The sequence below is a fragment of the Carassius gibelio genome, chromosome B2 (assembly GCF_023724105.1).
Source record: "Carassius gibelio isolate Cgi1373 ecotype wild population from Czech Republic chromosome B2, carGib1.2-hapl.c, whole genome shotgun sequence".
Taxonomy (NCBI): domain Eukaryota; kingdom Metazoa; phylum Chordata; class Actinopteri; order Cypriniformes; family Cyprinidae; genus Carassius; species Carassius gibelio.
In genome coordinates, this window is record NC_068397.1 from 3,252,598 (window position 1) to 3,278,653 (window position 26,056).

The 26,056-nt window shown below is 37.7% G+C and overlaps 1 protein-coding gene across 1 annotated transcript in view; it reads right to left on the minus strand.

The window, feature by feature from the left end:
• The window catches only part of LOC127951071 (corticotropin-releasing factor receptor 2), a 125,377-nt gene that overhangs the window by 70,284 nt on the left and 29,037 nt on the right, over positions 1-26,056 (minus strand). Inside the window, exons 3-6 of the mRNA XM_052548704.1 lie at positions 20,699-20,784; positions 20,013-20,119; positions 19,221-19,338; positions 18,302-18,455 (exon numbers count right to left, since the gene is read on the minus strand). Of these exons, the coding sequence (XP_052404664.1) occupies positions 18,302-18,455; positions 19,221-19,338; positions 20,013-20,119; positions 20,699-20,784 (465 nt within the window). The remainder of the gene's footprint in view (positions 1-18,301; positions 18,456-19,220; positions 19,339-20,012; positions 20,120-20,698; positions 20,785-26,056) is intronic.

Genomic DNA, 26,056 nt, shown 5'->3' on the forward strand with positions numbered 1-26,056 from the left:
TAGTCTCAAGCATTCAGAAATCATGCAAAAGGAGTTTTACTATGATAAAACCATGGTTTATTTTTGTAAGGGTTGTTATATAAACAATTTTTTGTTGAAGAAATTATAAAGGCTGTGTCATCTATAGCAAAAAGGTGGCCAAAAATGAAAGATTAAGTGAATATTTGAATGAAATGTTTGGTCAGTAGCCTAAACAAGGATTTGATTGTCCTGTAAGTGTAACAGCAGCAATCACATGACATTTGGCTCCCTTTGCAGGCATTTGTAATAACATGTACATAAATTGTTTATTTTGTATTTGCCTACATTATGTATTTTAACAGTTTTATTTTATAACCATTCATTATTGCCTCATTGTTTTTTATATAATGCATTTTAAGTCATTTTAAAGGCTATTGTTGGCTTAGGTCTGTTTTTATAGCAACAACAAAAAAATATTACAGTATATTAATACTTCTTTGTAAATTATTATTTGAAGTAACAAAACCATGCTTACCATTGCCACAAGAACGATGATTTGTGGTGTTATTGTTAAAACCAAAATTAAAAATGTTATTATTTGCTTTCTTTCGTTTTCTTTTCTCTGTGCCGGACTGCTGATGTTATTTACCCGGGCATAGATGTCCATCCATCAATAATGAATATTCAGCCGCAAACATGAGGTGTGATCGGTCGCGAGCGCGGATGGGATGTTTGTTTGTTTGTTTTTTGAGCAACTGGGATGGTGCCCCCTCTGGGAGTTGGTGCCCTACGCAGACTGCATATTCTGCGTATAGGGGGCAGCAGTACCTGTACCTGTACCTGTATCTGTGCCTGTTTATAATCTAGAGATTGGTGACGCAGTGTTTTCTGACCATATGCCAATACTGTTTGAAATTGCGCTTGCTTGTAATACAAACAAACCTCACACTGTGTCTCGGCCCTGCCACATTATAAACTCTTCTACTGTTGTTAAATTTTCATCTGTTTTTAATCAGAATTTTGTTATACCACAGCTTATATGTAATGATTCAGAGGAGCTTAAATCATGGTTACAGTTCACCTGCCAATCTGTTATAGATATTGTGACTCCATTGAAACTCCATTGAAAAGACAGTCTGTAATCAAATAATGGATTTTTTGAAAGACCACATTATTCTTGATGTTTTCCAGTCTGGTTTTAAATCTTTACATAGTAAAGAATCTGCTCTTTTAAAAGTGTTTAACGATATTTATTTAGCTACCAAATCTGGTGTCTTCTTGACTTGACTTGAAGCATGGTATGTCTTTTCACTGTTATGCTGATGAGTCAGATTTACATGCCTCTTAAAAAGAATGACACTGTCAGACTGTTAATGGAGTGTCTTGATGATGTTAAAGCCTGGATGGCTATTAATTTTTAAGTTATAATGCGAATAAAACAGAAGTGATGATTTTTGGTGGTACTACTGGGAGTTGGGTGATTTGGCCCAGTATACTAACCCAGTTATCACTAACTTAGGGGTTCAAATTGATGCTGACCTAAAGCTTGATAGTCGGATTAGAGAAGTAGTTTAAACAAATTTCTTTCACCTAAGGCAGCTGTCCAAAATAAAGCCTTTTTTTTATAAAGATAACAATTTGAGACAGTTATCCATGCCTTTATTACAAGCCGGCTTAATTACTGTAATGCACTGTAAATGCACTGTATGTCAGACTTCATGACAGTCTTAATGACACAGATCCGATCTTTTCAAATGTGACCCAGGCCACTTGGGTATGTGGTCCTGAATCCAATACGTATCCGATCTTTTGAAATGCGACCTCCGTCTGAACAGCCATGCCACATGTATCCGACCCGTATGCCATTGATACGCTACAAACGTCATAATTCTGCGTTGAAGTAGGCGGGAACGAGAAGAGCCACTCATATCAGTATCCCACCACTCCTGGCTGCGTCTCCTCACCCACACGTTTCTCTTTACCGACGTTGCTAACACTGCTGCACAAAACGCCATGGCCAAAAACCTTTCTCTCCTCTTTCTTTTTAATTTTCTTCTTAAAACGAGAAGATTGTAATTGTGCTGGCTCCGTTGGGAAAATAACTTTAATATTGCAAAAAGAGCTCCGCTGATGACTACACTGTTGTTGACATCCATGTTTAACGTTAGCTTACCAAATTTGGACAACAGAAGACCTTGCCAGATCTGATAAGTCTCTATTTTTGCTAAAAAAAAAAAAAGGTGGCCAAGTCATCCTGCCTGGTTTCAACGGTTCAGGCTGGAGGTGGTGGTGTAATGGTGTAGGGGATATTTTCTTGGCACACTTTGGGCACCTTAGTACCAATATAGCATTGTTCAAATATTTTTATAAGAGAGATTATTAAAAAGAGGCTTTGGAAGGCTGTATCAAATATAATTTTTAAAAACTTTTATGAAATCAATGGCTGTAACAGGATTGACGTTCTAGTAACAGGACTTACCAGAGGAACAGTGATGACAGGACACACATTCTTCAGCACACTGCACATATTTATGTGATATATAGCAAAAATAGCGAAATTTATAAAAATAATTCAAATTAATTGATTAATTACAATTATTTATGTCAGCAGCCTGCAGTAACTGTAGAAAATGAAACTGCCATCAACTAATCTGTTTGACAGGAAAACCAGAGAATGAAGCTTTGAAAAGAGTCAGTTAAAGGGGGGGTGAAATGCTCGTTTTCACTCAATATCCTGTTAATCTTGAGTACCTATAGAGTAGTACTGCGTCCTTCATAACTCCAAAAACTTTTATTATATTCATAAGAGAAAGATAGTCTGTACCAATTTTTCCTGGAAAAACATGAGTGCCCGGAGGCGTGACGTGTGGGCAGAGCTAAATAATCACGAGCGCCAGTAGGCTTTTCTGTTGAGAGCGCTTGGAAGCTGTGACATTACCGTGAGTAAAAAAACATCCAAAACAAACCATGGCTAACAGTCAGATTCAGCCGTTTATTTATGATCCAGAATCAGATCCAGAGGCTGAAATTTAACAAGAGCAGCATCTGCTACGACGTCTCTATGTGGTATGTACTGAAACTGTATATATTTGCTTAGCGGTTTTGGAAAATGACTAAGTTCTACTTTGTTTTTGTTTTGTTTTTTTTAAGCTGTACATGTGGAAAGTGCAGTTTGATGACAACATCACATGTTGTTTACTTGATGTGCTTACACGCCGATAGCTAAATTAACAACACAGAGATATTTGAAGCAGTTTTACTCACCGCATGCGGTTCCAATACACGATCGTGACCCTTTTTTGTTGGGACTGCATTATCCTTAAGAAATAAAAGATGTGCAAATCCGGCGGCAAACTGGGCCTTTTTTGTAAAACAAACATCTTCGAAATGCAGGGAACAAACAAAAACACTTTCACAACTCCGTTGATGCTCTGTAAAAATAAACTCCATCCACTGGTCCCTTAATGCTGTTTTTTTTTTTTTTTGGTAATCTGTGCAGGGTTGTCTTGCCCTGGCAACCAAAAACACACTTCTTTTGTGACAATTCAGTCTCTCGCTCTGATCAGTGAATGTCTGTGCTCTGTTCTACAGGAGCGCGCGCTCTTCCGGGAGAAGTGCCCTTAGGACCCATATAAGGAAATTCCACTCCATCTAACGTCACACAGACCCATACTCGAAAAAAAAAAACTTTCCGAAACTTGTGACAAACCGGAAGAGGTATTTTTGGAACAAAAATACACCTTCAAATGTACAACTTAATTTTTGAAACTTTGTCCATGTTTAGCATGGGAATCCAACTCTTTAACAGTGTTAAAAAACTCAGTATGCATGAAAAAGCATTTCACCCCCCCTTTAACCACTTAAGTAAATCCAACAGCGCCTTTTTACAATGAGGTCTTTAGCTTATAATAAACCTCTGTTTCATTTAGTTTAATATATGATACTTTCCTTATGAAAAAGAAGTTTATTCAAATGTGCTTTTAGTATAATTCTTTCAAACTAAAAATAGGAAACTATACTTTGTCTACTTTCTCTACATTTCTCAGAAATGTGCTTCATGTACTTCTCAGAAATATACTTAAAATTATATTTAAGTATACTTGACTTATACTTATTAAAATGTCTAAATGTATTTGAGCTATACTTGTGCTCCAAGTGAGTTTTATTGTTATACTGTAGGGGCACTATTACACAACTTCTGTACAGAATTTCCAAAACACAAGCGAAGAAGAAACTGTAAAACAACAAATGCTTCCACACATCATCTAACACGATTATCAGACATAAAACAGCATCAAAAGTGTGTAATGTTATGGAATAAAATGTCAACCTATGAAGAGGTAATGACTGTCAAGCTTTGGGGTTTTGATCAACTACACCTACGTTTTAATTTTCATTCTGAATACAGTTCATAGTCTTTTTTCAATTTTTTTTCAAATTTTTATTCATTTATTTATTGTTTTATGTAACTTTCAACCCACATTCAAGTGTTTATAAAAAAGAATGCATGAAGCTACTGTAGAATAAAATGTTTTTATCTACAAGCAGATACCCTATTCTTTCGTTTGATGGTTTGTACATTCAGATATTAATATAACAAAATATATACAAATTAATACCTAAACAGGCACATATTATTATACTTAAAGTACGATGTAATGTTCACTTAAAGAAAATTTACGAGTATACTTGCAGTATAAAACTACTAATCTAGTAGTTAACTGAGACTATACTTAAAAGTGTACTAAAAATGCTACAAGTATTTAAATAGTAAACTATAAGTATACCTAAGTTCACTTTTAGTATAGTTGCAGTACAAACTATAGGTGTTTCTCAATGTCAAGGAAGGATCCTCGGAAGCCAGTATTTCGAGGATGCTACGTCATCGACATTCACGCTCTCAAATCACCCACAAACCTATGCGCGCAGCTTTGCTATCTTGTTCAAAAATTCTAAAATGTTGAACGTTAGCGGAGTCGGAGCGTTAACGGTTTTTATTTACGTTACCAAACATTTGTTATAACTGTAGTAAATGTAAGTAAAGTTTAACGTTTAAATGCCAGTACAAATTACTACCATATTGATATTGTAAATTATACAAATACAAATGGTTAACTGAACCGGACCTGTCATTTAAAAATTGTTAGCTTGGTTGCGTCATCGGCATTTCTTTTATAAATAACTAGTTAAGTTGTCCAATTTAAAGATGCCATTATTCAAAAGGACCTTTTCACTAACGTAATGACGCAATTACGTGCACTTGCTAGCCTGTTCCATTTACATGTTCTCCAAACCAGTCCTGCCAAGGAAGTATCCTTGACATTGAGAAACGCCTTATAACAGATGTAAACTATTTGTGTACTTAAAGTTTACTACTGTTACACATAAAGTATACTTAAAGGTATACTTTTACATACTAGAAAGAGGGCCAATTTAGTCCCAATGAATATTAAAATGTTAACGTACGAGTTTACTACTACACTGAAGAAAATTATAAATGCAACACTTTTGATTTTACTCCCATTTTTCATGAGCTGAACTCAAAGATCTTAGACTTTTTCTATGTACACAAAAGGCCTATTTCTCCCAAATATTGTTCACAAATCTGTCTAAATCTGTGTTAGTGAGAACTTTTCCTTTGCCGAGATAATCCATCTACCTCACAGGTGTGGCATTCAAGATTCTGAATAGACAGCTTGATTATTGCACAGGTGTGCCTTAGGCTGGCCATAATAAAAGGCCACTCTGAAATGTGCTACACATGTTACACATTTTAAAGTTAAAGGTTGATTGCGGTTTCATTTTAAACCTCTTGCAAGGAGTTATGTATGCTCTATGGATGACTTTGAAATGACGATGAGCCAAGTTTTTAGAATTTAAGATTAGATTAGACCACACCCTCTCCCGGTCAACCGATAAGTCAAAATCTGTTAATTCAATATTCCATATATGTTTAATAGAAAGAGGCTTTGCAGTGTGATCATTAAGTTGACGATATAATAAAGAAACAGATGGCCGAACAGAGGGTGGTGCGATCCAATCCCACATAGGATTAGAGGAAATGGGAGGTGCCCAGTGAACTCCATGGGCCTTGAGAGCAAAGCACAACTGAAAAAAAGACAAAATATGATGAAACTGGTAAACAAAGTTTTGTTCTTAGTTCTTAAAATGAGTAGAGTCCTTGGTTATCGTATAAGTCACCGCAAGTGTTTATGCCTTATATAGATCAAGATGGCTGGAAAAAATTTCAATTTCCACATAAAACATTTAAGTTGTGTCATAAGGGTATGTTGTTACAATATTTTAAACGTCCTCCCATCAGACATTCCACCCTTTTCCAGATCCTAATAGAATTGACCACAGTTGGGCCAAATTTATATTTATAATTTTTATGTCCTGTGCCACCAAATAAATATTTTGGAGCCTATGTGGTTTAACTTTGTCAGCTTCCATAACTCTCTAATAAGCTGTTGATTAAGGATCAAGTCAAATATAAATAGTCTTAAGATGAAATGACAAAAATTTCATTAAAAATTTGGCACAGACAATAATCCTTAAAGTATAGGACACTGCAATGTGACAAGTTGTATTCTGGGTCGCTTATTATTCCAGATAAACTGGGAAATTATGGAATTGGTCTCTTGGAGGAGGGGAAACCGGTAGCAAGTAGGGGTGTAACGATTCATTCGTTTTCTCGATGCATTGATTACAAACCCTGTCGATTCATATGCATCGATCTTGAAACATGATTTTTGAATCGTGAATCGCCGATCTTGGACAGTAATCGATTCAAAATGCAAAGAATCGAATGAATTCAAAATGTATACACATTAAATTACTACACACACGAATTAATGGAGACCTTGAAGAGTGTTCATGAATCGTGCCTCTTATCTGTCCTTCACGCGCTCCACAGTTTACCGCCTGAGAGACTGTCACAGGATTGCACTTGCGCTCCGTTCGTCTCTGACGCAACTGACGTGTGATCTATAGGACTCGTGGCCAGTAATGCTAACGTTAAGTAGTTTTATTTTTCTGTAGTTTGTCAATGGCTCTCTGCATCTTAGCGACGGAGTTACCGGAGCCGTCGACAGCTGTATTTATTGCATGGACGGAGCAGAAATGTAAGTGTCTAAATCAAACCCAGAGATCCGTTTAAATGATAAATGTTTTTAAACAACGCGGATGAACCGAATATACGAAGGAAACTTCTAAAATTAACCACAGCATTAACAACGACCTTGAAATAAGAGCGTGAGATTTATCTGATAATCAGATGCATGAAGTAGAGTTTGTTTCATTAGCAAACAGACATCTGGCGCGTTTTCTCTCAGAATCATTCACTGATGGAGAGGAAAGGTTACACTGAGATGAAGACGTTTTCACACTGAAAGAGAAGCGATCTCGCTCTCATAGACGTGCCAGGCTATATCTGCAGCTAAACTGAATAAAAGCCCCAAAAAACCACAAACAATTTATGAATGATGCAGTGCTAATTGACATTTATTACAGTACAGAAACTATAAAGTATATTTTCTACCTTATTCTGTGCAGAAAATTTTAATAATTGCTAATTAAATGTAGCCTAGTATATAAAACAATCATAAAATTGCCATTACGAAAAAACTATCGATTACAAATGATTGATTATTGTCCAGCAGTGTATTTGATTTATTACAGCTAATTAAAAGTAATTAAAAAAGTAATTTTTTACATTCCTTGTAAAAAAAATAAAAATAATAATAATAATAATAATTAAAATTATTATTATTATTATTATATAGGCTACATACATAAAATGATTGTATTTGACATTTCTGTCACTTCTGAAATTATGGCTACGCCCCTGGTGTGACAAAATGTTAGCTTATGCATAATACTCTTTTAGCTCTTTTTTAAAAACTTGGCTTACATACATTTTTACGTATGCCATGTCGCATCATTAAACTAGCATTTAACAATGGACAAATTTTTTATTTTTTTTTAACCTATGGTTCTCTAACCATAAATGCTACTGTAATTTGCCCCCTGACTAAGCATTTAAAGAATTTAGTAGAAGCATTTAAATAATCCCGTGAATGCACTTAAAGAATGCAGAATCGAATCGTTATAACCGAATCGAATCGAATTTAATTTTGAATCAAATCAAATTGAATCGTTCTAAACTTGCAAAAATCATTCTTAAATCGAATCGAAAAGCTATGAATGGTAATCGAATCGCTGCCTTGCCAAAGATTCACAGCCCTAGTAGCAAGGAAAAAATAAAATTAAGCCGAGGTAACAAATTCATTTTGTACAGGCCTTCCTGCATGTACTATCAAGCCTCTGCAACTGATCCAGACTGCAGCAGCAAATTCAAGGTACTGATGCTTGCCTACAAGACGAAAACTGGCACGGCACTAACATACCTAAACTCACTAGTTCGATCTTATGTGCCCTCCAGAAGTTTGCGCTCTGCAAGTGAATGACGCCTTGTGGTGCCATCCCAAAGAAGTTCAAAATCACTCTCACAGACCATTTCCTGAACTGTGCCCAGCTGGTGGAATGACCTCCAAATCTCAATTCAAACAGCTGGGTCTTTACTCATTTTCAAAAAACAACTAAAGACATCTTTTTCGCCAGCACTTAACCAACTAATATTAGCACTGTTCTTTTTTTCTTGTCTTTCATATATAAAAAAAAAAAAAACTTGTCCATGCGTTCTGTACTAGACTAACTGAGACTTGTCATGGCACTTGTATACTGTTGATGTTCTCTTGTTGATCTGATTGCTTCTCTTGTTCTCATTTGTAAGGGGCTTTGAATAAAAGCGTCGGCTAAATGATTAAATGTAAATGTAATAAATTACATTTTGAAATATTCAAAAAGAAAACAGTTATTTTAAATAGGCTAGTAAAAATATTTCAAAATGTAACTGTTTTGCCGTACTTTGGATCAAATAAATGCAGGCTTGGTGAACAGAAGAGACTTCTTTCAAAAACATTAACAAGCTTACTGTTCAAAAACATTTGACTGCTAGTGGATAATATAGGCAACTTACATTTTTCTCTAATTTCTAGCTTTTAATTGGCTCAGAAATCTATAACTGCTGGACAAACACTTTTTATCACATAATAAGGCAGAATAGTTTCCATACTGTAATAAATTCTATGTCAAGTAGCACTGCATTGTTCATATACTTTATTTATCACCTGCTGGGGATGACTTGAAAAACCATATATTGTCACAATCGTATGTTTAATGCCTTCGTTTACAAAACTATCCCGTCTCTTTGAGTTTAAATCTATATTATTCACACCAGATTTTGTGAGTAATATATAATAGTATATATCTGTAACGTTTGATCAGGCTCCCGTCCACCAGAGGGAGCCTTCACCTGAATTCTGAACTCTGCCACTTCCTGTTCCTGCCACATCAGTTCCTGTCTTGTCATTTACTGTCACCCTGTATTTAAGCCATGTGTTTGCTATGCCACATTGCGAAGTATTGCCAGTTCACTGCCTTACTAAGTGTTTTTCATGTCTCCTTTGCTGATTATTGTTATGACCAAGGATGACTGACAAATTGGGATATTGCTTCGATAGACCAATCTACTTCTAGTGTAAACTAAACGGGCCAAAGTGATGGTGCTCCTGCCGAAGTGACGGTGTCCATTACTTCTTGGGGTATGTCACCAATAATCTCCACGTCCTATCCAGGGACCAGACATGAAGTTTCCAGAGGTCTGTACGTGGGTGCCATAGGGTACCCTGTCTCTGAGTCAGTCTTCCTCAGAGGAATCTGCAAGGGAGGGGCTGTCACGAGTAGCACTGGTTCAGCGAACCAAGTCTGAGTGGCCCAATACGGCTCCACAAGCAAGGCCTGATCCTGATACTCCCTGGGGGAAATGCATACTTGCGCAGGCCCCACAGCCAGCTGTGTGCTAGTGCGTCTGTTCAGAGTGTTCCCTCTGTCAGGAAGTACAACAAATCGCAGTGAGAGGTCTCTGGAGAGGCAAAAAGACAGCTCTTTGGCCGTACAGTTGAGCAGGCCCGGAATGTAAAAGGCATGAAGTGACCTCAGAACCTTCTGACTCCAAAGGAGAAGGTGGCAGGCGAGTTGCTACATGCGATATGCGGTGTAAGTGCCGCTGCAGCTGCCATATGCACCAGGAGCCTCTGAAGTAGTTTCATTGAGACTGCCATCCTGCCCTTGAACGAATTCAAGCAGGTCAACACCGACCGTGCATGTTCCTCTGAAAGGCATGCTGTCTGCTCAATACCCAGTTGACCAGAAGACTGCTGGAGCACCAGGTCCCTGTGGTCACACAACTTAAGATAGTTGAGGATGTGAACAACCTCTCTGAGGGGAACAAAAGCCGCCTCTGCGACTTTTGTGAAGACACGGGAGACAGGAACAGCCTGGCAGGACACAATGACAGGACCTTGTGCTGATATGCCCGTCCTTCGAATGCAAACTGCAGAAATGGTCTGTGGTGCAGAACCATCGACACATAATATTACGTGTCCTTCAGGTGGATGACTGCAAACCAACGGACACACCAGTAGATGCGTTTCTGTGTCAACATCTTGAATAGTAACCAATGAAGGGCCCGGTTCAAGACCCACAGGTCCAAGATTGGCCGTAACCCACCACCTTTCTTTGGTACAGTGAAGTAAGGGCTGTAAAACTCTGTCCTCATATCAGCTGTAGGGACCAGCTCTATCGCAGCACCAGGGGCATAAAATTTCCATCACATGCTTGAGGCATTCGGCCAATAACAATGCACTGAATAGCTGGTCAATCAGCTTACACCTTGCTTTTCAGAATGTAACAATGAGACCATATTGTCAGGGTTTGAACTTTAGTCTCTGGCACAAGAGTCTTAACTTTCACTACTGAACAACAGAAGGCAGTTGAACCCAATAATCAAACGTGTTCTTAAATGAACTCGGAGGACTTTATTTAACAAAAGGAGCAAAAAGGCTACAAAAATTATTTTCTTAAAGAAAGCCACAAAACAGAAAAATCAGTCCAAAAAGGATCTAAAAGGAGAAAAAAATTAATCTCAAAAACAAAAATTCAGGAAAACAATCCAAAAATGCTTTCAAAGTATAGTTCTTAGAACTAGAGCAGACGGCAGCAACTGGTTTAGGAACAACAATAATCAAGGAAAGCAAAGATATAAAGGAAATTATAAGCTTTAATACACAGCCAAGAATGAGGCACACATGGAAACAATAGCACTGATTACAAGAGGCACAAGATTGGACCCCAATGGACACAGGTTTTAACAGGTAGACATGAAAATGAGATTTATCTTCAAAGACTTAGGCACGTGTAAACAATAAGTAACTGGGTTAACTTTCAAGGCAATCTTGACGGGACCAATGAACCTCTGGGAAAGTTTACAGGACTCCACCCACAAGGGAATGTTCTTTGTGGAGAGCCAGACTCTTTGACCAGGGTGCAGAGTGGGGGCAGGTCTGAGTCTGTGATTAGCCTGGTGCTGGTGCTGCTAAAATACCTTAAGGAGCTTGAGTAGTGCCATTTTCCATGTCTGGCGGGCAGCATTTAACGAACTGTTGAGCAGAGGGAACTGCAACCTCCACTTCTTGCACATGGAATAGTGGAGGGGTGTACCCGAACTGGCACTCAGAAGGGGACATGCCTGTTGCAAAGGAGCGAAGGGTATTTGTGTTTGTATTCTGCCCACATGATGAACAAAGACCAAGAGGTTGGGATGTTAGCTCCCATACACATAGGTATACTTTCAAGATCTTGGTTAAGCCTCTCTGTTTGTCCATCGGACTCTGGGTGGAACCCAGAAGATAAACTTGCTGTAGCCACCAGAGACTGACAAAAAGCTCACCAGAATCGGGAGGAAAATTGGGGTCCTCAATTAGAGATGGTGTCTTGTGGGATGCCAAAGACTTGGAAGACATGGTTTATAACAAGTTCAGCAGTTTCTTTAGTGGTGGGTAGTTTGGGCAGAGGAATAAATCAGGCGACCTTGGAGAATCTATCAACTATGACCATGATAGTGGTGTTGCCTCATGATAGAAGAAGTCCAATAATAAAATCTATGGAGAGATGAGGTATGGGGTGAGGATGCATGTAAGGACTTTACTTTGGTTGCATGTGGAACATGCGTTTACAAATGTTGTCACATCCTCCTTGATAGTTGGCCACCAAAATCATCTTTGTATGAACTCAATAGTGCGAGAAGTACCAGGATGACAAGTGAGATGAGGTGGGAGGATCTGGGAGCAGACTCAGTCTATGTAAGGCCGGGGGAAAGTAATGCACATGGATGCAGCTTGTTGTCCTCTCTCCTTTGGGATAGCACAGCTCCAACCCCTACTTCCGAAGAGTCAACCTCCATGATAAAAGGTTTATCTGGGTAAGGAAGAATGAGAAGAGGTACACAGGGTACACTCTGCTTCCGGTCCCCAATAAAATCTGGTTGTGTTCCCTTTGGTGAGGGAAGATAAAGGATACTGAAATTCAGTATGAACTTGCGATAAAAATTGGCAAAACCAAGGAAAAGCTTTACCTCTTCTACAGACGAGGGACAGGGCCAATCCACAACTAAGTAGACAAATACAAATTGGTTGAGCATGTCTCTGAAAACGTCATTAGCCCTATTCGGACGGGACTAGTTTTCTAAACTACGTTTAAGTTTCAATTCGGATGGGACTAACATCTCTGTGTTTATTACAGAGGTGGGAGGGTCTGTTTTGTATATATGGGCGTTTCAGAGATCACAGGCTGTGTATGTGTGCATTGCACAGGCTATAGTCATTCGGATTGATTACCATTAGTATACTCAGTTTTACTACACATATCATGGTAGAGCTAGTAGCAAAGCCATGTTAATGTGTGGTTACTTTAGTTTAATTATTTAATAATAATAATAATAATAATAATAATTACAGGTATATACAGGTATATATATTTGTAATAGACCCATGTTTCATTTTAATAAAAGGTACATATATATAATTAAAATGTAAATGAGTGCAGAAATTAACGTAAGTGATCTCGTCTTAACAGTTTACGTGATCTACCTCTTGATTTTATTATTGTTCTTTTTTTATTTCTTTGCCAGGAGTCAGATATATTAACCATGTGTGTGGTAATAGCATCTACGATAATTCACGTTGGCCAAAACACGTGTGTTGTGAAAAAAGGAAACGTGTTGTGAAACGCACATGTTGTGAAAAAAGGAAACGTGTTGTGAAAACAATATCACCGGCAATCACAGACATTTGCATTCGGATGGGATTAGTTTTCTCACAGGGTCACTGAGTTTGCTGAAAAAAAGTAGGGAACTTGCTCTGGAATTATTACAGATGTTGTGTGAGAAAAACATAGACGTTGCAGATTCGAACGGAATTATAATCACCAAGTACGTCTGTGAAACACAAATTTCTCTATCAACCCTCTGTAAAACTAGTCCCGTCCGAATAGTGCTATTGATGATACTGCTGGAGCATTAGTGAGACCGAAGGGCATAACTAAATACTCATAGTGCCCAGTGGGAGTGTTGAAGGCAGCCTTCCATTCATCTTCTTGTCTAATGCACACGAGATGGTAGGCATTGTGCAAGTCAAGCCTAGTGAAGATAGAGGCTTCTTGCAGGATTTTGAAGGCAGTGGCCATTAGCGGCAAAGCAATGCAGTTTTGAATAGTTATCTTGTTAAGGCCCCTGTAATCAATACATGGCCGAAGTCTGCCATCCTTCTTCCCAACAGAAAATAATCCAGCTCCAGCAGGGGAAGTGGATGGTTGGATGATGCCTGCCACAGGGGCTTTGTTAATGTGTTTGTACATAGCAGTTTGTTCGGGGGGAGACAAAGAGAGTATACAACCTCTGGAGGGACAGGTTCCTGGAAGTAGCTCAATGGCGCAGTCATTGTGGCGATGAGGAGGTAAGAAGGTGGCCTTCCGTTTGCTGAACGCTGCTTTGAGGTGGTGGTACTGAGCAGGGACTTGAGACAAATCTAGGGATTCTTGGGACTCGAGAACAGGGTCACATTAAGGATACCAGGAAACTCTGGATGATGTATAAGGTGCTGTTAAGGGATGAGACAAAGGAGAGAGGTGAGGTGGGTTATTTTCCCTGGAGCTAATGGTCTTCCACCCGAGGCTCTCTTAGTTAGGGGAACAGGAAGGGAATTAGTAGGGATCTGAAGACTTTTGGCAAGGGAAATGTCCATGAAATTAAATGTCCATGAAATTCCCGGCAGTGCCTGGAGTTGGTGTTTTTGTTCTCTCCAAGTGAGTGTGATGGGAAGGAACAACCCAGAGTTGGAAGGTGAAGCAGTGTGTGTAACTCCGATTATAGTCCTTCTTTGCCTGTATGAGACTGGGCATTTCCCGAAAGCTAGGGGGAGGCAGAGCAAAAATGACCATACAATTCACAATGTAGACAACAGCGCTCTCTAATACGATGGTCTTGTTCTGATGGGGAAAGCCTAGTCCTAACCAATTGCATGGGATTCGAAGAATCTTTGGGTATTTGAGCAAGAGCTGGACTGGAAGACAATGTGGAAACAGATGGGCGGTTTAGGATTCTCTCCCTCCAGCAATCATCCAGCCGGATTTCTTGATCCATAAGAGTCTCCAGATCAAGAGCAAGTTCCCTGATAACCATATTAATTTATGCATTTAGCAGATGCTTTTATCCAAAGCGACTTACAGTGCATTCAGGCTATCAATTTTTGCCATATGAAAGTGAAAGTGAAGTGACATTCAGCCAAGTATGGTGACCCATACTCAGAATTTGTGCTCTGCATTTAACCCATCTGAAATGCACACACACAGAGCAGTGAAAACACACACTGTGAGCACACACCCGGAGCAGTGGGCAGCCATTGTTCGATGCCTTGCTCAAGGGCACCTAATTCGTGGTATTGAAGGTGGAGAGAGAACTGTACATGCACTCCCCCCACCCACAATTCCGTCCGGCCTGAGACTAGAACCCACAACCCTTCGATTGGGAGTCCACCCTCTAACCATTAGGCCACGACTTCCCGTAATATCATCCTTGATTGCCTCTGACAGACCATTCAGGAAACACACCACGAGGACCTCATTGTTCCAACCATTCCCTGCTTCAACTGTCTGAAAATGAATGGCATATTCAGCCACACTGCCTATAACTTGACGGAAAGAGAGAAGTCTCTTAGAAGCTTGTCGGCCACTGGGGGGGTGGTCAAAGACTTGCTTGATCTCCTTTTCAAATGCAGAGTAACATGACCAGAATGGCGACTGTGCCTTCCAGACCACTGTAGCACAAGAAATAGCCTTGCCAGAAAGGAGGGTGATAACATGGAATCTTGGCCCGATCTGAGGGGAAGGAAGATGGTTGTAATTGAAATGTGAGAGAGCACTGAGTCAGGAACCCATCACGTGCTTGGATCACCAGAGAAGTGTTGTGGTGGAGAGTGCTCGAGGATCCAAAGGAAGTCATCAGCTTACCATAGGGTCCTCTATATTTCAAACAATATGCAAATGTGATTTTTATATTGTTTTGCCTTCATTTTGCAAATTAAAAGTCCTGCTGAAAAGGGCTAAAAACCTTACCCTTATCAGCATAAATGTTATTTAAATTATTTAAAATAATATTTAACTGATTTTATTTGAAGTAATATTGATGAAATAATATATAGTATTGTTATGCTTTTAAAATGCAAAATTGTTTGTTATATTTAATCTACATTTGATTATTTTTTTATGATTGCAAAAGGCACAGATTTAGTGGGATGACCCACCTGTAGTTTTATTTCCAGCCTTTGTATATATATATATATATATATATATATATATATATATATATATATATATATATATATATATATATATATATATATATATATATATTAGGGGTGTAACGGTTCACAAAATTCACGGTTCGGTTCGATACGATACACTGATGTCACGGTTCGGTTCGGTTCGGTACGTTTTAGATACAGCAAAATGCAAAAACATCTCAACTTTTCAGAATGCCGCAAGCGCACCGCGGGTCATGTGACAAGAACTAACCAATCAGCTTCATCCTTTCCCATAACAACGTTGAAAACTCAGCCAAGATGAAGGAACAGCTGATCATAGTTGTATATGGATTGCAATTTTGAAATAAATTTAGTAGCAGAGCTACTGCAAGCGATTTTTAGAGCTTGCAAATCCATTTATCCTTCGCTGAAATTTCCGCGTCTCATGGAGAGAGCACGTCATTGTTGCTTAGCAAAGACAGACGCCTCATGAGCGCTTCTGCCCGAGCGCTTTGGAAAGGAGGAGAAAGACGCGCTTAGCGTTTTCCATGCGTTTTTAGGAGCGATATGTGAACGGCCCCTAAGGCGCTCGCTCACTCAGCACGCGCTGAAGGCTCATTGCAAAATGTCTAATGCATTTAACAGACCAGAAATATAAGATCCTAAAATAACCAACAGGTCTGGTGTTTGGGTGCACTTTGGATTCCCTGTAAGCTATAATACTGGTGTCTAAATGCTGCAGGCATAGTTTGTTGCGTGCATGTTTCTCCTTTTTTTCGTATTTTCCCAGATACTGACACAATAAGGTGATGTCGGCGTAAATGAGTTGACATGTTTCAAGTATTCACGCTGGTGTTTTTTTTTTTTTTTAAAGCAATGAAGCAACCGCGCGAAGCCCTCACTATATAGGATTTTAGAAAGAATGCAGAGCACTAGTGTAGTGTGCAAACTTACCACAGTGTGGATTTCAGAAAGTGTGCAAAGACTTCACGTGCACACTTACCATAACATGGATTTACAAATAATGTTCTAAGGAGGGGCTCTCATGTCACTCTGATCGAGCAGCTCATAGATGGAATCATGCATCTCAAACAATATGTTTGAGAGTCATCTTCTTTTTCTAGTCTGTTAAACGCATTGGCCATTTTGCAACGAGCCTTCAGCGCGTACTGAGTGAGCGAGCGCCTGACTGAGTCATAACATAACATAAACATAAGTTGGTGTTTTTTTCTTCTTCGGGAGTGTCAGGGGCGTTGCCTGTTACGTCGTTTGGGTTAATGGGCTACCTTGTTGAACGCATATCATTATATTTCTCTTTTTTTTTTCCAAATATAATTAATTAGTCCAACGAACCGTTCGGTATGCATAATGCGTACCGCGTACCGAACCGAAAGCGTCGTACCGAACGGTTCAATACGAATACGCGTATCGTTACACCCCTAATATATATATATATATATATATATATATATATATATATATATATATATATATAAAATAAAAAAGAGTTATATATTTATTTAAATTTTGCAAATTTGATGCCAAATATAACAAGCACACTGAGACAAAACTTGCTAAATTTCATCACAAGCATGGCCTGGAGATAGCTGCACAGTTTCATCTACTGGTGGACATGCAAAACTGCTATTTTTGGTTATAACTTCTGAACAGTTTGGTTAATAATGACAAAAGTGTTCACTAAATTCAGAGCACCATGTAGAGTCAAACAGTACCCCCGTTTTACTATGTCATTATTTTGGACATTGGTAAATTTTTTGTAAAGAAATTCAATATTTTATGAAAACATTAGCATAAATTTACAAAACTTGGCAAGTGTCATTTCCACAATGCCCTGAAGGAGCCTGAGAAGGTTGGATCCGGTGCCTTTTAGTGACCTAGTGAAAATATATGATTAAATCTTTTGATTTTGTTCATATATTTGCATGGGAGTCCTTGTACCATGTAGAGTGCAATGATACCAAATACGTCCCTCAGTTATAGTTTATTACATAAATGACATTAGCAAACATTTTTCTAGATTGTTCAATGATCGGATAAAACATAATAACAATAATTTTGTTTACTTTATAGAAGATTATGTGTTTTAAAAAATCCAATCAACACTAAGGATAGGCTACCAAGTTTTACAAACACATTACTATAAATGACTATTCATTTTAGACAGAATTATTTATTTCCACTAAATTTGACACTTATGTAAGAGCTTACTCTGAGGACACATAAAAAAGTGGGCTTTTCACAAGCTATCAGTATACAGTGTTAGCTGATAAGCTATGTTAGCTTAAACTCTTAGCATGCTAACTAATGCTTTTTGTGTACCCATCCTCACCTTGGAAGGTTTCTGTGGCATCATGCCGAAAGTCTGTCATCTACGTGGCATATTAAGAACATTTGCAATTTCCAAATGCAATGTGATATTCACAAGAATCACATGAAAAATGGAAATGTTTCAAATAAATAAAAAAGAATAGCAGACTACTATTCAGCTTTCTTATTCAGTGCAAATTGTAGATGATTAGCCCTTTCAATATAATCAGACTTGTGTAGAGAAATCAACTCACACCATCCAATGAAGAGGAAGACCCATTTCCGAAGCTTGTCTGTGGAATATGTCATCACAATAGCTGTGTGAAGATAGCAGCCCTCCACAAACATCCAGAAAAAATTGGTCACCACAAAGTAATTATAGATTGTTGTTATAAGACGACACCAAGGCTGTACAGAGAGAAAGGAACAGGGTGTTAATTGAGGTGAATATAAGGATGTTTTACAGACTTTATGCTAAAATATAACTTTTTGTGGGTCATAAAACTACCTCACGTCTTTGTTTTTCAAACATTTTATGTGTTTTGTAAGGTGCTATAACTTGAATTCATGGAAACAGCATCTATCAGTTGTTGTTTTTTTTATCATTATTATTATTCCATTTTCTCAGAAAAAGGTACAAACTGTCACTAGGCAGTACTGTAAACAAGGAGGGACATCTTCGTATTATATTTACCCCTAAATGGTACGTGTTAGTTCCTAAAGTGTATATTTTGAAATGGTATTCGTCAAGTCTTTTGCTTTAGAAAGCACTCCTCTCATGTCACTCTCAATGAACACATTGTTCCTTTGTTCTTTAGTAAAGCTTTCGACAACTGTCATTTTTTTACAGAGAATAAATTAGCATTGTATGTTAGAAATGTTCCAAAATTAAGTACATTTGACTTTTGTTCTCTTCTCTTCACTGTCAATTACTTTGTAAAGTTTGAAATAAAAATGCTGGAAGACTCTAAGGAGGCACTAGATACCAGCAGACTAAAATAACACTAAAGTATTTTACAGAGATAAAAATACCCATGCAACATCTTCATTAATACAGTAATACAATATCGGTCAGGATTCGATTGGCGACATTATAAATGTAAATGTTAGAAAATGTTTCTGATGGGTTTACAGACTAATAGGCTGAAAAGTAAGTTTAGAATTGCTTCATACCTCATTCGTCTCATAAATGTTCTCGTCAATCAGTTGAAGCAAAAACCACATTACGTTCCTCAGAATGAATGTCGTAATTAAGTTCCAGTGGATAATGTTGCGAAGGCATCGGATGCTCCTTGAATTTAAAAAGATAAATCAATGAAACAACAATTTCAGAAATTACACTGTTACACAGTTTTTGCATTGCATGAGCTGATTAAGGACTTATTTGGGCATGAATATGAAACGAAAAGAGGAAGAGGAGCCAGAGACAGCGTTAGCAACAACAGGTGTTTCTAAAATATGAAGAATTCTGAAGATGTATTTAAGGAAATGTTCACTAACACTTTCTATCCTGCATACTTAAACATTGTGTTTTATTTATTTTCAAGTGATTCATGCTTCACTTGCACCTGACAAGTGCAAACACTGTGACTGTTGTGCTATCAAAAAATTGTGGGTTTTTTTAGCATTACATCAGCAACCTTAGCTCATGCGATTAGAGTAAATAATGTTAGAATCTAAGTTTTCTCCTTCATTGAATTCAGCACAAAGTATTACTCACACACTACAATCTCAGAAATAAAGGTACAAAAGCTGTCACTAGGCTGGTACCTTTTTAAAAGGTACACTGTTGTACCTATTAGGCTCAAATATGTACAATTTAAGTATTAATATGTACCTTTGAGGTACCAAAATGGACACTTTAGGTACAGTATGAATGTTTTTAAAAAGGCAACTCCCTGGTGACAGCTTTTGCACTTATATTTCTGAGAATGTATGGTGCTGAAAATACACCAACACACCTACCTCAAGCACAGAAAGAGAATGAAAGCGATAATGAGAGCTCCAACAGATATACAGTGACCAAAGTAGTTGATGATGAGGGCTATCTTGTAGTGCATAGGATACTTTCTCTGAAAAAAAAAAAGTTTAATAATAAATGAATAATAAAAAAATAAAAAAGGAGTGTCCTAGCATATGAAATGAAAATAAATGATTGCAATTATGGCACAAATCAATAGCTGTTACTCAGTGACTGATATTTTATGGAAGCTTCCAAAAGCCTAGAAACAGATTAATTTCTTTATTTCTCATGAGTCCTTGAATGAGGTCACAAAACTGTGACGCAGCACTAAAGGCATCCAATTATGTACTATTTTTTTTTCGATTTCTTTCAGTTTTTTTTTTTCAATTATTATTAATATAATTATCATTTATTTTTTGTCAAATATAGGCTACACCATAGCATGCAATGATCGATAAATAATTGAGCCAAATTAACAGTAAACACTGCAGCTGGTGAAGAGGAAAATGGGAGAAATGTTATTACAGCATTTCCTATTGGAAAACAGGTCAAAGGAAGGGTGTCAAATTTACTGTAACTCACTTGACACCCTGTATTTAAAACTTTATGCAAAGGCATATAATAATGAAGCAAGAAATAAATAAAGAAAATTAATGTCCTGTTGAGGTTTTCTTGCACATTTACCCACCTTTTCCTCTAAAATGGGCTCACAGTTGGAGTAGTTACTTTTCAGTGCCCATGTGCCATTGTCCAGACACTCTCTGTATGCAATTCCTGCGGAGAGAAGAACGAAGTTCACAAGTCAGTGTAGTTCCTAAAGCCCAAAAGTGCATTTTAGTTTCTGTGCATCTCCTGAAATATTTCTATGTTCAAATTCACAAGTTAAAATAAATGGGTAGTCAAAAACTTATTTGAAGAAAATGTCCTAACTCAAGAACTTGCTGAAAGCACGTTTAATATAAAAGAGCTTGATGGAACTGACTCATTTAAAGTTTTGCCCTACTTCAAAGGCTGTTGGCTCAATCTAGAGTAAACAAGTAATATGCAAATGCACAGAAGGATTTACTTCATTTCTTATTCCTAGGTGTTCATTTGAATATCTCAGAAAAATCAGCACGCTTAAATGGTCTTGCTTTGCGCTACAATTTTTTCCCACTTCATGGAATTTTTTTTTATCTCTTTTTCAAGCTGCACTTGTGAACTAAATAAATTAGATTTTTCAAAATCATTTTAATATGCTGCATCTCATTATTATGACAACTTTAATAGAGACTTCATAATTCACAGTCAGCTGTTTTTATCCATACTGAATAAAGAAGTCATTTCAGTCAGATTATTAAATTATTATTATTATATATAGTTTGCCCATTATTATAAGTATCATTGATTGATTGATTGATTGATTGATTGATTGGATTAATTTTAATTTATGCCTATTCATTTACAATTATATCTTTATATACTTAATATCTTTATAATTATATCTTGAATGATTTAATCGTGGCAAGGCAATACATTTATGGCAGATATGTTTTTTTTCAACCATACAATACATGCAGGTCCCTGAATAAGCATTAGGGGTGCTCCGATCACGATCGGCCGATCGTTAATGCGCATCTCCTCAGTAAAGCCGGTTTTCTAATCAATGGTTAATTCCATCAGGCGCGTGATTTCACATAGAGCAGCTGTTACTACACAGAGCCATTGTTAATAGAGAAGATGCGCAAATCCACTTCATTTTCAGCATTTATTGGCGCATCTTCTCAGTTAACAACGGCTTTATGTAGTAACAGCTGCTCTATGTGAAATCACCCACCTGATGGAATTAACCGCTGATTAGAGAACCGTCTTTACTGACGAGATGCGCATTAACGATTGGCCGATCGTGATCGGAGCAGCCCTAATAAGCATGGTTTTATAATGTATTTAATTCAACTGGCCATGTAAGGGGTGACCAAAAATAAGATTTAAAACCAGTCAGAGCTATAAATGTAACTTCATATTTACAGGTAAATAAATGTATATTACAACTTTAACTTCATACCCCACATCTTGTTTAGATGTCCTTTGTGGGGGATCATGCCTTCTTTATGGGGGAATCGGACCTCCCCAAACCGCTACCCCAATTTGCTCCCTGCAGTCCTAGATCAATCTAGATTGGTTTTATTAAATTAATATATCAATAGATCTATGTTGGCAGTGTTTGAATTGGTAACCCATATTATTCTTGAGAAAACAGGACAAGCCTCATTGCAGTAGGAGTGCTGTTTCTGCCATCTAAAATTATTTTAAACAGATTAATCATCTCAAACAACTGCAAAGCAATCTTTTCTATTAATTATTTTCTGTTTCAGAGGAAATATAGCAATAAGTATTTAAAGGTCCCCTTCTTCGTGATCCCATGTTTTAAACTTTAGTTAGTGTGTAATGTTGTTGTTAGAGTATAAATAATATCTGTAAAGTTCTAAAGCTCAAAGTTCAATGCCAAGCGAGATATTTGATTTAACAGAATTCGCCTACAAAAAACGACCCGTTTGGACTACATCCCTCTAGTTCCTGCAGTGATAACGTCACTAAAACAGTTTTTTTGACTAACCACCGCCCACATGAATTCACAAACAGGGGGGCGAGGCCTTGTTGCGCTCCGACGGAGAAGAAGGAAGAGCTGTTTGTTTTTGTCGCCATGTCGTTGAAACGCTGTTTTTTCCATCTCTGAGTCCAATCACCTTTGTTTGGGCTTCCCAGGAATGCTGTACTTTGAGATTAATGGTTACAATTTATGTTTAACTCGGTCTCCGAAAATTATAATGCACATGTAAAACTATGTGCAGCTCATTTTGCTGAGGACAGCTTGCTGAGGACAACTTTCTCAATCTCAATCAGTTTAATGCTGGATTTGCACAAAGATTATTCTTAAAAGATGGAGCAGTTCCCTCTTTGTCTGGAGAAGGCGTTGTTTATGGACCTCAACTGGTAAGTGCATTTTATTATTTAAATTGGTGCGTTTAACAGTTTCTGTAACTTATTACACAAAGGGCAACGCTGTTTTGCTTTGTTAACTAGATGTTAGGGCTGTGCAAAAAAAACAAATGCGATTTTCATGCGCATCTCGTCAGTAAAAACGCTCCTCCTGTGACTATAAATACATCTCCAGCACGTGCGTTCTAGCCCAATCACGTTACCAGGAGGACAGCCTGCTCTCAGCTGCTGTCGAATCACAACAGGAACCGCTGGCCCAATCAGAACCCGTTACATATTTCTGAAGGAGAGGCTTCATAGAACAAGGAAGTCATCAACCCGTTTTTGTGACAGTGAAAACAGCAGTATACAGATAGGTGAACTGTGTGAAAAATACTGTGTTTTTTTTACACGCGAAACATGAACACGTTATATTGCACATTGTAAACACAATCAAAGCTTCAAAAAAGCGCGTAAAACGGGATCAATTGGTCCAGTTATATTAAGTGTCCCTAATACCTGTGTACTTAGTAACTAAATGTGTACATAGTAAAGTGTAAGTTTTGACACATTGGTACATAGTATTTGCAGCTGTAATATTTCTGTAACTACACACATGTAACAACCCTCAGAATGGTTTGTGTATGTGTAACAGGACATTGGTAACAACACTTTTTTTCACTTTACTAAGTAATTGTGTAACAGGAATTATATTACTACATTTTGTAACAACCATATATATAAGAGGAATTGGAACTATTTGATTAAGGGGGTGCAGATGGGAAGGTTTAGGTATATGTATAGTGGGAGGAGTTGGGTCTTGAGTTGGAGTTGTTGCACCACTGTAATACTAGTGTACCTACATGGTAACTCCTCAGGAACTGTCCACGTAATATAAAGTGTAACATTCTGGATACCAACCACAACTTATATGTAAAGCCTAAATGACATGAAAAATCTAATATAAAGTGTAACGCTTCTTTACCAAAAAGTGCTGTTAGTCCTGTTACACATTTGTACTTTCATTACTAAAAAGTGTTGTTATCAATGTCCTGTTACACATTTGTACTTTCACATACCATTCAGTGGATTGTTACATATGTTTAGTTACACAAACATTAGAGCTGTAGATAGTATGTACCAAAGTGTACTTACACTGTGGTTACATACTACATACATATCTAGTGACTATGTAAGTACACAGAGGTATTAGGGACACAATATAAATTGGGACCAAATAATTAGCATAAATCAACCCGTAATGCTGATTTTATGAATGTTTACTAGTTACTGTATTTGTTACTTGGTGATTATTGGGAGCTATTTTTATATTTATTATGTTTTCACCGTCATTATGGTTTGATGGTTTGAGTGTTAAATTATGAAGTATGCAGGCTGCAACCACATATATCATCTACAGGAAGGACTGGCTATGGTTATTGTTGCCATCAGCCAAACAGATACTGTTTTTAAGCTCTCTTATTAAATTTCTGGGTGGCATTTATAGCTGAAGTCTCTGGCTTAACTCATTATTATTACGGGTGTAATAAATAAACCCTGATAGTGTGATCAGGACTACAAAGCAGTCAGCCTAAAGGAGTTTCTTTTGCAATAACAACCATATCACATGGTTTATTACATGGCTATCTGCAACATAAGCAGTGTTGGGTATAGTTACTTTGGAAAGTAGTTAGTTAGTTTACAACATTACCATCAATTAAAAGTAATCAGTTATGATACAGCGTTACCTATTCATAAAAGTAACGTGTTAGAGTACTCATGCGTTACCAAAAATTAAAAGCCGTTTGCAGCGGCTCACACATGACAGACACAGCCCCCGGCCCCTTTAAATGCACCTAGAAGTCATGACTCCCGACAATGAATAACGTCAGACATTTGACTAAATTAACACTGCAGGATAACAATAACAGGAAAGACAGTCAGCAATAGGCTATTCCACATGGCGTTTTATTTATTTATTATCACAGAACCTATTATTAATCAAAATTCGAACCTACTGTAACATTACCCAGCCCGGGTAGCCTAGGCTACTGTATATTATGAGCACCACAAGATAACTCCTGATTTTTCTTTAACTTTAAATAATGCAGTTATCAAAGTACAAGTATGCTTACTTGTAAATACAACCTTAAACAGGCTTGCAGATTTAAATCCATTTAGAAATGATGAACAACCAGCCAGCCAATGATCTAACAGAAATTAACAGCTGCCTGTCAGACAAAAATGATAACAAACCGAATTAAACCCTTCACTGCCACACAGGCAAATGACAAATAGCTTAATAGCCGAACTAATTATTATTAAAGTGTCACTCACAGTCACAAGCCTAAATTCGCTTTAACACAGTCCTCTTACATTTACTCTTCAAAGTAGTGATTAAAACGTAGCGTTAAATTTGAGGTAGAATTTTTGGCGGTCGACAAGAAGCTTTTCACCAACGCAGAGTGTGCATTTTACTGTTATGTTCTTTTCTTTTTCGTTGACAAATTGAAAATAATGTGCGTACTTCCATAAACCAAAACGCTGTCCTCTCTGCCATCTTGCCGGGAGTTCGAACCCCCCCCCCCCCCCCCCCCACACACACACACACACACACAGGGTCTGGCGCAGGGGACAGACGTATCACAGCAAAAGACTTTACGATCACAGAGCTTCAGCTCCGATGATACATCCGCAGGTGGCACAGTAGGCCTACTTTCTGACAAAAAGCAGGCTGCAGTCGGGATTTTCCTTTCCTTAAAATAACGGATTACTTTTTTTAAAAAATAACGAAGTTACTGATTACTTACGCACGAAACTAACGCGTTAAGTTACACATTTCAGGAAAAAAGTAATTAGAGTACTCTTACTTTGTAACGCGTTACCCACAACACTGAACATAAGTAAATAATTTGGCAAAAAATATTGAGCTGAATTATTTTATTAGCTCTTTAGAGACAAAGCTTCCATGAGGAAAAGACAAACTAGCAAATTCGATAAAAAGAAACAACGGTCTCAAATCCCTAGATGAGCAGTCAATGCATAGCACTGCTTTTGTTGAAAGTCTAATCAGGATTGTGGGAATAAT